Below are 14,250 nucleotides of genomic sequence, written 5' to 3'. Positions count from 1 at the left end.
TGTATAGTTTGTGTGTAGTGTCTCACTCACTTCTTGATGTACTTTTAACCATTATCCATTTTTATTCAATACTTGGACTTCAGATCAGTTCACGAGATTGTTTGATGATTCTCGCCGTTGTATCAACAAACTGATATGGGTAGAGCATGTGCTCGTGGGTAGACTTGGTACGGTACGTTACAGTATGATAGTGATTCATAAACACGTGCTCATGATATTGTCGGACTCGTACAATCGACTCTGCTTTATACAGGGATTTATCGTGACTTTGGAAAGGGCTTTGTCGCTTATATTTACATACAGGGGCGGTCGGGTAGCCTAGTGGTTAAAGCTTTCGCTCGTCACGCCGAAGACCCGGGTTCGATTCCCGACATGGGTACAATGTGTGGAGCCCATTTCTGGTGTCCCCCGCCGTGATATTGCTGGAATATTGCTAAAAGCGGCGTAAAACTATACTCACTCACTATATGTACATACAAGACGTTTTTAATGGCCACAATGGGAACAAATATATTGAAAATAAAGTTCACAATTAATTTTATTTCGGATTTCCTAAGATCGTGTAAGTGAGGTCTTACGCCGCTTGTACCACGGCGGGGGACACCTGGGCCCACTTGCACAAAGCGATCTTAGCGCTAAGATGATCGTAACTCCAATACTTTAACATAGGCTTACAATAGTCTTAGAGCTAAGATCGCTTTGTGCAAGCCGGCCCAGAACACACTGTACCCATTCATGAAATCGAACAAGGGCCTTCGGCGTGAAAATCATTGAACCACTAGAATACGAGAATAGATTAGAGAAAAGCACACAAAGCTATCACATTCTATATCAAAACCTCAGTAATAACAGAATTGTTTGTTACAGATACCTCTTTTTATCAAACAATAAGCGACAAAAACAAGGATTCGTCCTATGTCCTGATATATATTTATAAATCTCACAGTGTATGGATTGTTGATCTTATATATGTCTCTTGAGTTACAAATCTCAATATATGCACCACATACCTACATTATCACAATAATGGATTTAGCCACGGCGTCATTATAACGTAGTTTCACATTAAATGCAAATACTATGTATACATAAGCATGAATTGATGCGGAATGAAATGTCAACACTCAGTTATCAAATGGTTGGTCTAGGCTTTAACGATCATCTTCCCAATGTTCGCTCCTTTCAACAAAGACATGAAGATCTGGGGCATGTTCTCGAAACCATCTTTCACCGTCTCTCTGTACTTGATCTTGCCCTGGAATAGAATACAATGTGAATAAGTCACAAGGGAAGGTGTGCTGCGTTGAAGGACCACGCTGTCCTGCTTACGAGAGACGATAGTGATGGACACGTAAAATAATATATTTTATTACAATGTGGTAATAAGCTCTGTTAAAGTGATTAGAGATCTCCTTGAGCCTTTGTTTTCTATTAAGAATCATTGATAGACCTGTGAAGATCCTGGTTAGAACTGATCTTCAGCAACCCATACTTGTCGTATGAGGCGACTAGAGGGATCGGATGGTCAGGCTCGCTGACTTAGTTGATGCATGTCATCGTATCCAATTACGTGGATCGATGCTCATGATTTCGATCAGTGGAATGTCTGGTCTCGATTATTTACAGACCGCCGTCATATAGCTGGAATATTGCTGAATATTGCGTTAAGCAACAAACAATGAATAGGAGATAATAATTGATTACAGTAACAACGAATATAATGAAGTCGGGTGTAACGAAGAATCGGTCGTGTGGAACAAAACTATAATCCGTGAAGCAAGTGGCAATCACGTCTCGATATGAACTTTCACTGTAGCTGGACCTTCGAGATAAACGGAGCTATGATAGCTTACTTGTCTTCTTAAACATCTACTTCGAGATAACCGTCTTTGGCATAACGCAAGTCATCTTATACTCACTAACCATTACCTACAACCACGTATTGTTTGAATATATGTATTGCTGTGACGAGGTCTAGATTGAGAGACCACCCCGTTGTAGTGTTATTGTTTATTTACCTAAACAGTTTAATTATCTCGGGTTTGAACCTTTCAGGCGGTAACTAAAAACCAACTGCGCCTGTATATGAAACATTATCTTAAAGTGAAAACGCTTCACCTTTTGTTGATCTTATTACTCTGTTAGTTAAATTGCTAATCGTTCACCTCCGTGGCCCAGTGGATAGAGCATATGTCCTTGGAGCGAAAAGTCGAGGGTTCGATCAGACCAAGAGACGTTAAAAAATCGTGCTTGTTGTGACCCTGCCTTACCCTCGGCATTAAGGGGATAAAACAAGGACTGGTCGTTTCGGAGTCAGGATACTGTGTCTGAGTGGGGTATTCATGTTAAACTGCGTCCTGGTATCTCAATGGGCTAGCACTTTAAGCTCATCTGCCCGAGGCAAGGGAGTTAACTGACTTTATAAACCCAATTTTCTACCTTGCCGAACTAGGCTGTAATTATGGAGTTATATTTTGGCTGGACTAACGAGTCTATACATAGTCCAATCAAAATCGCAGAGCGAAATCGATATTCGGTTCATAAACAACAAGGCAACTGCAGAGCATGTGTTCCATCAAATGGGCGTCGACAGGTGGTTTCATGTTTTTAATCAAGGTGCTCAAGTGATTTGATGCACTTCGCGAGGTAAGACCCATTTTATTTGAAGAAAAGGATCTCGATTGTCTTGACTTGGCCCAGCCACTTTGTTTCAATCATATGCAAGTGATGTAAAAGAGGTGGAATCCGATTGGTCATAGAAGGGACATAACCTGTAATCGCCAGTGGTGGCGCTACGATTGAACCACGAAATTTCAGCCTAGTTCGGCAAGGGTGGAAACTGGACTTTTACAGCCAGTTACCTCGGGACGATGTATAGCATCGGCACACACATGCATGCACGTCGCTATATAATATATTATATGAAATATATTTCACCACCTAAAATGCTAATCCCTAGTATCGGATGAAATATGTTTGTACAATTATACGAGACCGTTCCTTTCGGGTGAGGCGTTACTCTAGACAGCACAGAAGCAATTGTTAAGTGAATGGAATTGTACTTTGAGTTTTTAGCTTGTTGAGTTGTTACTCCGGCTGTCAGGGACTTACTTCGTCTATCCATTTCTTCATTTCAGCTTTACCCTCCAGGAATCTTGCCCACCACCGATACACGATGAAACCTTCCACTTTAAGTTGTTTGGATAAGATCGTCATGAACGGATCTGGAGCTGGAACAAACACAACACACACATGGAGGTACAGACGAAAATAGGAGACTTGTTAGAAATGCAGATTGTATCTTTAATATTTACCATAGGTCACCTTTATCAACCATGTTGTTGAAATAGGACACACACTAAATTGTATGAATTATTTTTAACACTAAGCAAATGCATGCAGGTAATATCGGACAACACTGAATCTATATAAAAAAAAATAAACAAACAAACAAATAAATAAGACAAACGACAAAGAAATGTCTAGAAAACTGTTCGATGCTGGCTAGTATGATATGTCGACACATATAGTGATCGTATATATGCCATCTTGAATTATATATAAATTAATCTATTTCCTATACAATAAATAAACATGACCCAAACATAGTATAACTACGAAGCATTTATATTGTGTAGATTCATTAAGTATAATAAGATGAAATATTTTCCTGATGTCAGATGTCTATTGAAATACAATAATCTGGCACATTTTACAGAGGAGGGGTAGATAGACGTAAGTCATGTTTACATAAAAGTACATATGAAGTAAAAACTTACAAACAATATGCATACCCATGAGCTACATATGCATGGCTATACACAAATCTCCAGGTGCATATATTTATCATTTGACAAAGGATGAGAATAGTTCATGGAGTAAACAATTCCAGAGGTAGAGGATATTGCGTAGATGTATTACTCGATAAATACTTACTGAGTGGTGGTTTTGTGGCACTGTAGATTGAGATACCACCACAAATAGAAACTCTACCAAACAGTTTCATGTGTTGAAGTGCTTTAGACGTGAAATCTCCTCCCACCTGCAAATGTATATGATGGTTGTACATCTTAGTTACTAACCGGGTCCCTACACCACTGGAAGTGTGTCTACTGTCATCAATCACATGACGGGTCAGACCTGTAGTCGCTGCCCAACACGTCTCCTCCTGTTCCTATTAGTTCCCAAGTGTAACAAGTTTTTCTGCCCAATTAGTGTTTAGCCCTGATCTCCGACTCCCCAATTAGTGTTCATCTCAATTCTCCTACTGCACAATTAGTGTTAAGCTCTGGTCTCCTACTCCCCAATTAGTGTTCAGCCCTGGTCTCCTACTCCCTAGTTAGTGTTCAGCTCTGGTCTCCTTCTGCCCAGTTAGTGTTCAGCTCTGATCTCCTTCTGCCCAGTTAGTGTTCAGCCCTGATCTCCGACTCCCCAATTAGTGTTCATCTCAATTCTCCTACTGCACAATTAGTGTTAAGCTCTGGTCTCCTACTCCCCAGTTAGTGTTCAGCTCTGGTCTCCTTCTGCCCTGTTAGTGTTTAGCTCTGATCTCCTTCTGCCCAGTTAGTGTTCAGCCCTGGTCTCCTACTCCCCAATTAGTGTTCAGCTCTGATCTCCTTCTGCCCAGTTAGTGTTCAGCTCTGATCTCCTTCTCCCCAATTAGTGTTCAGCCCTGGTCTCCTACTCCCCAATTAGTGTTCAGCTCTGATCTCCTTCTGCCCAGTTAGTGTTCAGCCCTGATCTCCGACTCCCCAATTAGTGTTCATCTCAATTCTCCTACTGCACAATTAGTGTTAAGCTCTGGTCTCCTACTCCCCAGTTAGTGTTCAGCCCTGGTCTCCTACTCCCCAATTAGTGTTCAGCTCTGATCTCCTTCTGCCCAGTTAGTGTTCAGCTCTGATCTCCTTCTCCCCAATTAGTGTTCAGCCCTGGTCTCCTACTCCCCAATTAGTGTTCAGCTCTGATCTCCTTCTGCCCAGTTAGTGTTCAGCCCTGGTCTCCTACTCCCCAGTTAGTGTTCAGCTCAGGTCTCCTTCTGCCCAGTTAGTGTTCAGCTCTGGTCTCCTACTCCCCAGTTAGTGTTCAGCCCTGGTCTCCTTCCTCCCAGTTAGTGTTCAGCTCTGGTCTCCTACTCCCCAGTTAGTGTTCAGCTCTGATCTCTTTCTGCCCAGTTAGTGTTCAGCTCTGATCTCCTACTCCCCAGTTAGTGTTCAGCCCTGGTCTCCTACTCCCAAATTAGTGTTCAGCCCTGGTCTCCTTCTGCCCAGTTAGAGTTCAGCCCTGGTCTTCAACTCCCCAGTTAGTGTTCAGCTCTGATCTCCTTCTGCCCAGTTAGTGTTCAGCTCTGATCTCCTTCTGCCCAGTTAGTGTTCAGCTCTGATCTCCTTCTCCCCAATTAGTGTTCAGCCCTGGTCTCCTACTCCCCAGTTAGTGTTCAGCTCTGATCTCCTTCTGCCCAGTTAGTGTTCCGCTCTGACCTCTTTCTGCCCAGTTAGTGTTCAGCCCTGGTCTCCTTCTGCCCAGTTAGTGTTCAGTTCAGGTCTCCTACTCCCCAGTTAGTGTTCAGCCCTGGTCTCCTTCTGCCCAGTTAGTGTTCAGCCCTGGTCTCCCTCTGCCCAGTTAGTGTTCAGCCCTGGTCTCCTACTCCCCAGTTAGTGTTCAGCCCTGGTCTCCTACTCCCCAGTTAGTGTTCAGCCCTGGTCTCCTACTCCCCAATTAGTGTTCAGCCCTGGTCTCCTTCTCCCCAGTTAGTGTTCAGCTCTGATCTCTTTCTGCCCAGTAAGTGTTCAGCTCTGGTCTCCTTCTGCCCAGTTAGTGTTCAGCTCAGGTCTCCTACTCCCCAGTTAGTGTTCAGCCCTGGTCTCCTTCTCCCCAATTAGTGTTCAGCCCCGGTCTCCTACTCCCCAGTTAGTGTTCAGCTCTGATCTCCTTCTGCCCAGTTAGTGTTCAGCTCTGATCTCTTTCTGCCCAGTTAGTGTTCAGCCCTGGTCTCCTTCTGCCCAGTTAGTGTTCTGCCCTGGTCTCCTTCTGCCCAGTTAGTGTTCAGCCCTGGTCTCCTACTCCCAAATTAGTGTTCAGCCCTGGTCTCCTTCTGCCCAGTTAGTGTTCATCCCTGGTCTCCTACTCCCCAGTTAGTGTTCAGCCCTGGTCTCCTACTCCCCAGTTAGTTTTCAGCCCTGGTCTCCTATTCCAAAATTAGTGTTCAGCCCTGGTCTCCTTCTGCCCAGTTAGTGTTCAGCCCTGGTCTCCTTCTGCCCAGTTAGTGTTCAGCCCTGGTCTCCTACTCCCAAATTAGTGTTCAGCCCTGGTCTCCTTCTGCCCAGTTAGTGTTCAGCCCTGGTCTCCTACTCCCCAGTTAGTGTTCAGCCCTGGTCTCCTTCTGCCCAGTTAGTGTTCAGCTCAGGTCTCCTACTCCCCAGTTAGTGTTCAGCCCTGGTTTCCTTCTGCCCAGTTAGTGTTCAGCCCTGGTCTCCCTCTGCCAAGTTAGTGTTCAGCCCTGGTCTCCTACTCCCAAATTAGTGTTCAGCCCTGGTCTCCTTCTGCCCAGTTAGTGTTCAGCCCTGGTCTCCTACTCCCCAGTTAGTGTTCAGCCCTGGTCTCCTACTCCCCAATTAGTGTTCAGCCCTGGTCTCCTTCTGCCCAGTTAGTGTTCAGCCCTGGTCTCCTACTCCCCAGTTAGTGTTCAGTTCTGGTCTCCCTCTGCCCAGTTAGTATTCAGCCCTGGTCTCCTACTCCCAAATTAGTGTTCAGCCCTGGTCTCCTTCTGCCCAGTTAGTGTTCAGCCCTGGTCTCCTACTCCCCAGTTAGTGTTCAGCCCTGGTCTCCTACTCCCCAATTAGTGTTCAGCCCTGGTCTCCTTCTGCCCAGTTAGTGTTCAGCCCTGGTCTCCTACTCCCCAGTTAGTGTTCAGTTCTGGTCTCCTACTCCCCAATTAGTGTTCAGCTCAGGTCTCCTACTCCCCAGTTAGTGTTCAGCTCAGGTCTCCAACTCCCCAGTTAGTGTTCAGCTCAGGTCTCCTACTTATTGTGTTTCTTAAGTAAGCAGACAAGTATAGTCCTGTTAGTCGTTGTACCTACAAGTAGCTGGGCAAACAAATACCTTCGTTGAGTACAGTATGGTGACAATGGGTGGGCGTTGTACGTACATTATCAAAGTAGCAGTCAATTCCATCAGGGGCCGCCTCTGTCAGGGACTTGCTGATGTCTGCTTCCTTGTAGTTGAACACGTGATCAAATCCAAGACTCTTCAGCCAATCACATTTCTCCTTTGATCCAGCAAAGCCAATCACCTTGCACCCCTAGGAACAGTGTTATAAATAATATATTTGGTTTTCACCCAAAGCAGTTTTGTACTCGTTCCAATACCTTCTGCTTCCCCAAAACCACGTAAGTTAGAGAAATGAAATTTAATGCACCGATGTTACTTGTCATGATCTTTCAATGAGTTTGAAAAAGGGTATCTTAAAATCATTTTCCTTGGCCATTGCTCCATGCTTTTCGTGAAACGGGGACAAGTTTTCTCAGAAACAACTGAAGCTAATCTTAATGATTGTCATCAAGACTGCAATCGAGAAGTGGTGCCATAATTTTTTTTTGTTCTGAGAAGGGGCCTTTTGTACGTATTAATTTCACATTTAATCATTTTTTTCTGATGGCATAAAGCGACCCCAGTGCCTATCTCTTCTTAAGGCTTTATAGGACTTTATAAATGTACAGGTATATGAAGAAACACAATTCTAATGTGCATCATGGCGGGTGATTGGATAACGCTGTTTTCTTCTTCAAGCTGTATCTGCGCTTAATTTGAATCACGGGTCCCAAATTAAAATGAGTATGCTGGTTGAATCCAACACGTGGTTTGATATGTGTTATGTTCTCACCTTGATCTTGGCAATCTGTCCGACAGCACTGCCCACTGCCCCCGCTGCACCGTTGACCAACACAGTCTCTCCAGCCTTAGGCTGACAGAGTTCCAGGAACCCGAAATAGGCCGTCATCCTGAAGTGATGCAATCGCGTAAATCAAAATCCTTTTCTAAATAACTTTAAAGCGGCAAATTCACTGAAACCTACACAGGAATCATTACAAGTCTACAAACAAAACAGATCGGTGGAGAAGATTGCCGAAATGACTGCATGTTATTGACCTCATTGACATGCGATGTTTCTCATTATGTCAACCACTAGACTGTCCAGCCTCTATTTTAACAGGCAGCTGTGATAAAGCTGAAGTATTGATGAGCAGATTCACACACTCACACACTTTAAATAGTGCTTCACACTAGACCCGTGAAGATCCGGGTTAGAATAGGTCTTCAGCATCCCATGCTTGCCGTAATTGGCGATTATGATTGTCGTAAGAGGCAACTAACGGGTTCTGGTGGCCAGGCTCGTTGACTTGGTTAATGCATGTCATCGTATCCCAATTGCGTGGATCGATGCTTATGATGTCAATCACTTGACTGTCTGGTCCAGACTTGATTATTTATAGAGCTGGAATATTGCTGTGTGCAAACAAAGAAACGTCACACAGCACATTAATCAATTATAGCACCCCTAATGCACTCACACCACCCTTAACTCACTTACACCCCACCTACCACCTACCCTGGCATGCCCAGGATTCCCAGTGCGAGAGATGGCTCCAATTTTCCAAGATCTGGCACTTTGAGGAGACGAATGGCTTCCATGTCTTTTGGTTTTGTAGGGTCGACCAGTGTACGTGAACGCCACCCCGCATACATCTGGACCAGGCATCCTACAGGGTAGTCCTTGCTTTTACTCTCCGTCACCCTGGGAACAAGCGCAAGAACGTGAACTCTGTCTGAACCGACATCTGATGGGTTTGTTGGAAAATATGTCATATGCGCTATACTGTGCATTACAATATAATATATATATATAAAAGAAATCTTTGTGCATGTAAATATACTGCTGAGTAGTGAATAAAAAAAAAGGTTCTTTCAGGGAGTGCTTCTTCAGGGCGGTAAATCATGATAGATAAACATAGAAAATGTCTGTAAGAGTATATTATTAGCACTTGTTAAAAGAATGTAAATTTGATACATTTTGAATCAGTATAATAGTAATCTGGTAGATACCTCTGTCTGAAAGATCCCTGCATTACTGTATTGTATATAGGGTCCTCTACCGATCACATATTACCATATTTCTCCAGTTATTTCTATGCACGAAGGAATATATTTTAATGAATTTCCCCATTTCCATCCACATCGCTCATTTACTTACACAGAATGATGAAGACTAACACTTATTCAATGAAAACATTTCTTTAATATATATTTTTTTCTTCGAAAAACCATTCCTCTTCTGCTGTTTTCTTAAGGAAACTATATATATATATAAATTCCCCAGTCATGGTGAAGGACCAAATGTTGAAGAATCCTTAGCAATAGAAACTGGTTTAGTAGACATCATTAGGTGCTTACCTTGCTACCTGTTCGCCGATGACGCTACTCCCGACAGGGAAAACATGCGCCCTGAAAAAGCAGTGAAACCAAATACACTGTCGGTGAGGTATTAAAACATATGTTCATGTTGATCCCCATGCACTTGCAGGAGGTTTCGGGCATGGCACACACATTAAAGGTTTCAGTACAAACACAGACTCGTGTCATGTCATGTGTGACGTTATTTCAGGTATCCACCCTGTAGGTTCTGCATGTGTGACGTTATTTCAGATATCCACCCTGTAGGTTCTGCGTGTGTGACGTTATTTCAGGTATCCACCCTGTAGGTTCTGCATGTGTGACGTTATTTCAGATATCCACCCTGTAGGTTCTGCGTGTGTGACGTTATTTCAGATATCCACCCTGTAGGTTCTGCGTGTGTGACGTTATTTCAGATATCCACCCTGTAGGTTCTGCGTGTGTGACGTTATTTCAGATATTCACCCTGTAGGTTCTACATGTGTGACGTTATTTCAGATATCCACCCTGTAGGTTCTGCATGTGTGACGTTATTTCAGATATTCACTTCAATAGGTTCTGCATGTGTGACGTTATTTCAGAGATCCTACGTATTAGGCTCTACATGTGTGACGTTATTTCAGAGAGCCTACGTGTTAGGCTCTTCATGTGTGACGTTATTTCAGAGATCCTACGTATTAGGCTCTACGTGTGTGACGTTATGTCAGAGATCCTACGTATTAGGCTCTACATGTGTGACGTTATTTCAGAGATCCTACGTATCAGGCTCTACGTATGTGACGTTATTTCAGAGATCCTACGTATTAGGGTTTACATGTGTGACGTTATTTCAGATCTCCACCATATAGGTCCTATATCTGTGCCGTTATGCTCTTCATGTGGTGACGTTTTGATTCAGATATCCACCCTATAGGTGTCATATGAGTCATATGAGAGGTTGAATCTGATCAACAGGAGGGACATAGAAAGGGACATAAGTCATAATAGCCACTGGTGGCGATACGATCGAGCCTTGTTCGGCAAGGGTGGAAACTGGACTTTTATAGTCAGATAACGCCCTTGCCTCGGGAAGATGGCCTATAGGTTCTGCATGTGTGACGTTATTTCAGATATCTATCCTATAGGTTCTGCATTTCTGCCGTCATTTCAGAGCACCATCCTATATATTCTGCATGTGTGATATTATTTCAGAATTCCACCCTATAGATTCTGCATTTCAGAGATTCACTCCAACCTGAAGGTTCGGGTTTCCAAAGCAGATGGCCTAAATTCTATCTAATAAACCATCGGACAAAACTATGCCAACCTCATGTATGGATCCACACTGAGATATACTGCATCACAGATGAATTCTGAAACATACACACACATTATATGCATTTATACAAATACACGTAAAGTAGATCTATAATCTGATGATGATAAATTTACAGCCACTGGAATATTTCCCCCCAATTTCTTCCAAACATTCCCTTCCCCCCTGCACGCGTATTTTCACACATGTTAGCTTTACGTTACCAACACACTGTTGTTAAAAGTCAAAGTCAAAAGAAGTTTATTACACAAATGGCCTCCGGCCCATATGCAAGAAAGACGTATACATACAAATAAAATCATGAATGTTACACATAGGTGCAGACACGTAGTTTAATTAGGTAATTTCTTTTGGCTGATGCATGTTTATCATATAGAGGTAGATTTAACATATATGATTCGTGCTTTGTCGTTAAAGTAAATACAACGTATATTGGTAACAAGATATTTAATAACCGTTGATATATTTCTTTTAAAGACCACCGTAAAAGGACAGACAAACACAAAAGAGGCAGATATTGATCATAAATGTACAAATTTTAACTTATTTTTCATACGAACATACCTGAAAACATTCATAACGATTTTTACTACTTTTGCTTATTTCTTTAATTAAGCTGATCTTGTGGGTCAAAAAGAGTCAGTGAGTGAGTGAGTTGGGTTTTCACGCCGCTTTTATCAGTATTCCAGTTATAAGTTTCTAGCGTGTCCAAGGGACGCAACTCTGCACAGCGAAACGCGGCGCCTTAGATGACTGGGCCACTAGTGCCCCCAGAGTCACTTTCAAACTTTGTTCATTATTGCTTTGCTCTCTGTTAAACTTTAATCTTCTACATAAAAGCGACATAACTCTTAAAGTAATCATAATATATCACTGCTAAAGGTCATCTTAATGTGGGGCGGTCTCGTAGCCTAGTCGGTAAAGCGTTCGCTCGTCACGCCGAAGACCCGGGTTCGATTCCCGACATTGCTACACTGTGTGAAGCCCATTTCTGGTGTCCCCCGCCGTGATATTGCTAGAATATTGCTAATAATGGCCTAAAATCATACTTACTCACTCATCTTAATGTACCCTACATTTTTTTAGCTTAAACTTCCCCCTTGAATGTCCGATAAAACACGTCAAGCAAGTCTGTTCTACCAGTGTAGGAGATGGCTACCCACATCATAACAGTACCACCAACAAATCTGTCCACTTCCTGCATGCAGTTTCGTTTAGCGCAAAATACCTTCAACTGGAATGTTTTTGCGATTTTTCCATCTTTTCACCAAATTTCTGCAGTACCTCTTTCTTTCCACAAAAATCAATTCCAAACATTGGCGAAATGACCAATTCAATTTTGGTATTAACTTTGGTATTGATGTCGGCAACACTCCGTCAAATATGTACGATTTGACTTATTTTGCAGGGTATAGATAGTCGTTGAGATTTTTGTTGTTGTTGTCCTTCCTGCCTTCTGTTTTGTTAGGGATAAAAATCCGAAAAAACAAGTAACTGGACTGGTTTTACATAGTGCCTTACGTGTCCTAGATTGTTTACAGACACACACACCCGAACGCAAACACACACACACACGCGCGCACGCACACACACACACAGACACACGCGCGCACGCACACACACACAAACACACACGCACGCACGTACTCACACACGCACACGCACACGCACACACACACGCACATATGCCCTGTATCCAGTGAGAAGTGCTCTAGTTACACGCGTATGTTTATACAAATATCGCCAGCCATTGACTGGAGGCGATTAATCAAACCATACAAACCAAGAGGCCTAGTCGTGACCTTGTTAGATAAATAACCTGGAGAATAAACTGGGACTATCAGCTCTCTGTCAACATGAAGCGAGCGACTAGACTTTCGAAATGGGTCGCCACAGACTTGGGCGTAGTACTGTGGCTTGACTGGTACCTGCAGTATGTAGGTGTTTGTAAATGTATACAGCCCATATTGTAAAGTTAAAGATCAACGATCCGAAGAAACGTTTGTGAAAGTTGCAAGATAAGGTGCATGAATCAGTTGCAGAGAAACTAATCCGCCTAGAATATCCAACATAGGGTAGTGGGTAGTGTAAATTTCCAAATAATAAATCTAAATATCAGCAATAGAGGTGGCAAGGAATGACATGAATACCCCATACCCACTCACCCCCACAACCACCCCACCCCCCACACCCCACACCCCACCCCCAAATCATGACAAAATCACACACACACACATGATAGACAGAGAAAATTATGACAAAAATCACACACACATGATAGACAGACACAATCATGACAAAAATCACATACACACATGATAGACATACAAAATCATGACAAAATTCACACACACATGATAGACAGACACAATCATGACAGAAATCACACACACACACATGATAGACAGACAAAATCATGACCAAAATCACACACACACTCACACACACACACATGATAGACAGACAAAATCATGACAAAAATCACACACACACACACACTCATATATACGAGTTGAAAGCGCTAGCCTATTAAAACTGTCTTCAATCTCACTCCACTTATTCAATTATTACTATATACACACATATATATATATATATATATATATATATATATATATATATATATATATATATATATATATATATATATATATATGTATATGACCGTGTGTTATTGAGTGTATATTCTTCCCTTAATAAACTAGCTAGTACTGTACATGGCGTTGTAATATTAACAGTGTGGGTGGGAGATCTCAAGTCTATCACTACACTATATTCTCACCTCCATCTTTCAATGCAGGCAGGTCCTCTTCTTCAAGCTTGAAGTTGGAGTCCTTTGGTTCCCCATCAAACTTTGTTGCAAGGATCCACTTCTTTGCCTTAACCATATTGACGTCAGCCTGCTTACCTGTGATCCCTAACTAGAGGTCCCGCAACTATATATACGTGCTACGTTAGGGAAATGACACAGCAGTAATATTGAATTAAGTCTCCTTGACCGGCAACCAACACATATGTCCAAAGGTCGGGTGGAGTATTATCAGGTAGGCATAACTCTGTTTGTCATACCTTCATGTCAGAATGACGAGGTCATCGTGACGTCAGGTCTGGATACAATACAATGTATGCCGCCTATATGGTCAACGATCTGGATTGTTTGTTTGAGACAGTGTGCACGTGGAATGAAAAAGTTAAATTTGTAATGGACAGTAAGACGTCAAGTCAATGTAGACAGACATTTCCTTATCATTATTAATCTGTATCAGTTATAGTTGGTTGGTTTGTTGTTTAACGCCGCACTCAGCAATATTACAGCTATATGACGGCGGTCTGTAAATAATCGAGTCTGGACCAGACAATCCAGTGATTAATATCATGAGCATCGATCCACCCAATTGGGATCGATGACATGCATCAAACCAAGTCAGCGAGCCTGACCCACCGATCCCGTTAGTCGCCTTTTACGACCAGCATAGTCGCCTTTTACG

The 14,250-nt window shown here is 42.6% G+C and overlaps 1 protein-coding gene across 1 annotated transcript; it reads right to left on the bottom strand.

Annotated features, from left to right (window-relative positions):
* Window positions 1-877: 877 nt before the first annotated feature.
* Window positions 878-13,777, bottom strand: LOC139445335 (prostaglandin reductase 1-like). The gene is made up of 9 exons (XM_071226464.1): window positions 13,545-13,777; window positions 10,754-10,799; window positions 9,448-9,498; window positions 8,606-8,791; window positions 7,880-7,997; window positions 7,145-7,297; window positions 3,937-4,042; window positions 3,112-3,230; window positions 878-1,255 (listed from the first exon to the last, which is right to left on the bottom strand). Exons 1-9 carry the CDS (start codon window positions 13,648-13,650, stop codon window positions 1,145-1,147), a joined length of 996 nt encoding a protein of 331 aa, XP_071082565.1. The 5' UTR covers window positions 13,651-13,777; the 3' UTR covers window positions 878-1,144.
* Between the last annotated feature and the right edge of the window lie 473 nt (window positions 13,778-14,250).

This window comes from Haliotis cracherodii, unplaced genomic scaffold (assembly GCF_022045235.1).
Source record: "Haliotis cracherodii isolate W230 unplaced genomic scaffold, xgHalCrac1.p SCAF_6, whole genome shotgun sequence".
NCBI classification, from domain to species: domain Eukaryota; kingdom Metazoa; phylum Mollusca; class Gastropoda; order Lepetellida; family Haliotidae; genus Haliotis; species Haliotis cracherodii.
This window is presented reverse-complemented; position numbering and strand designations above follow the sequence as displayed.

Coding starts and splice junctions, on each gene's coding strand:
- LOC139445335 (XM_071226464.1), bottom strand. CDS start 13,650: ATGGTTAAGGCAAAGAAGTGGATCCTTGCAACAAAGTTTGATGGGGAA. Junction 10,800..13,544: donor GCCTGCATTGAAAGATGGAG/GTGAGAATATAG, acceptor TGTATGTTTCAG/AATTCATCTGTGATGCAGTA. Junction 9,499..10,753: donor AGTGTGGATCCATACATGAG/GTTGGCATAGTT, acceptor CTGCTTTTTCAG/GGCGCATGTTTTCCCTGTCG.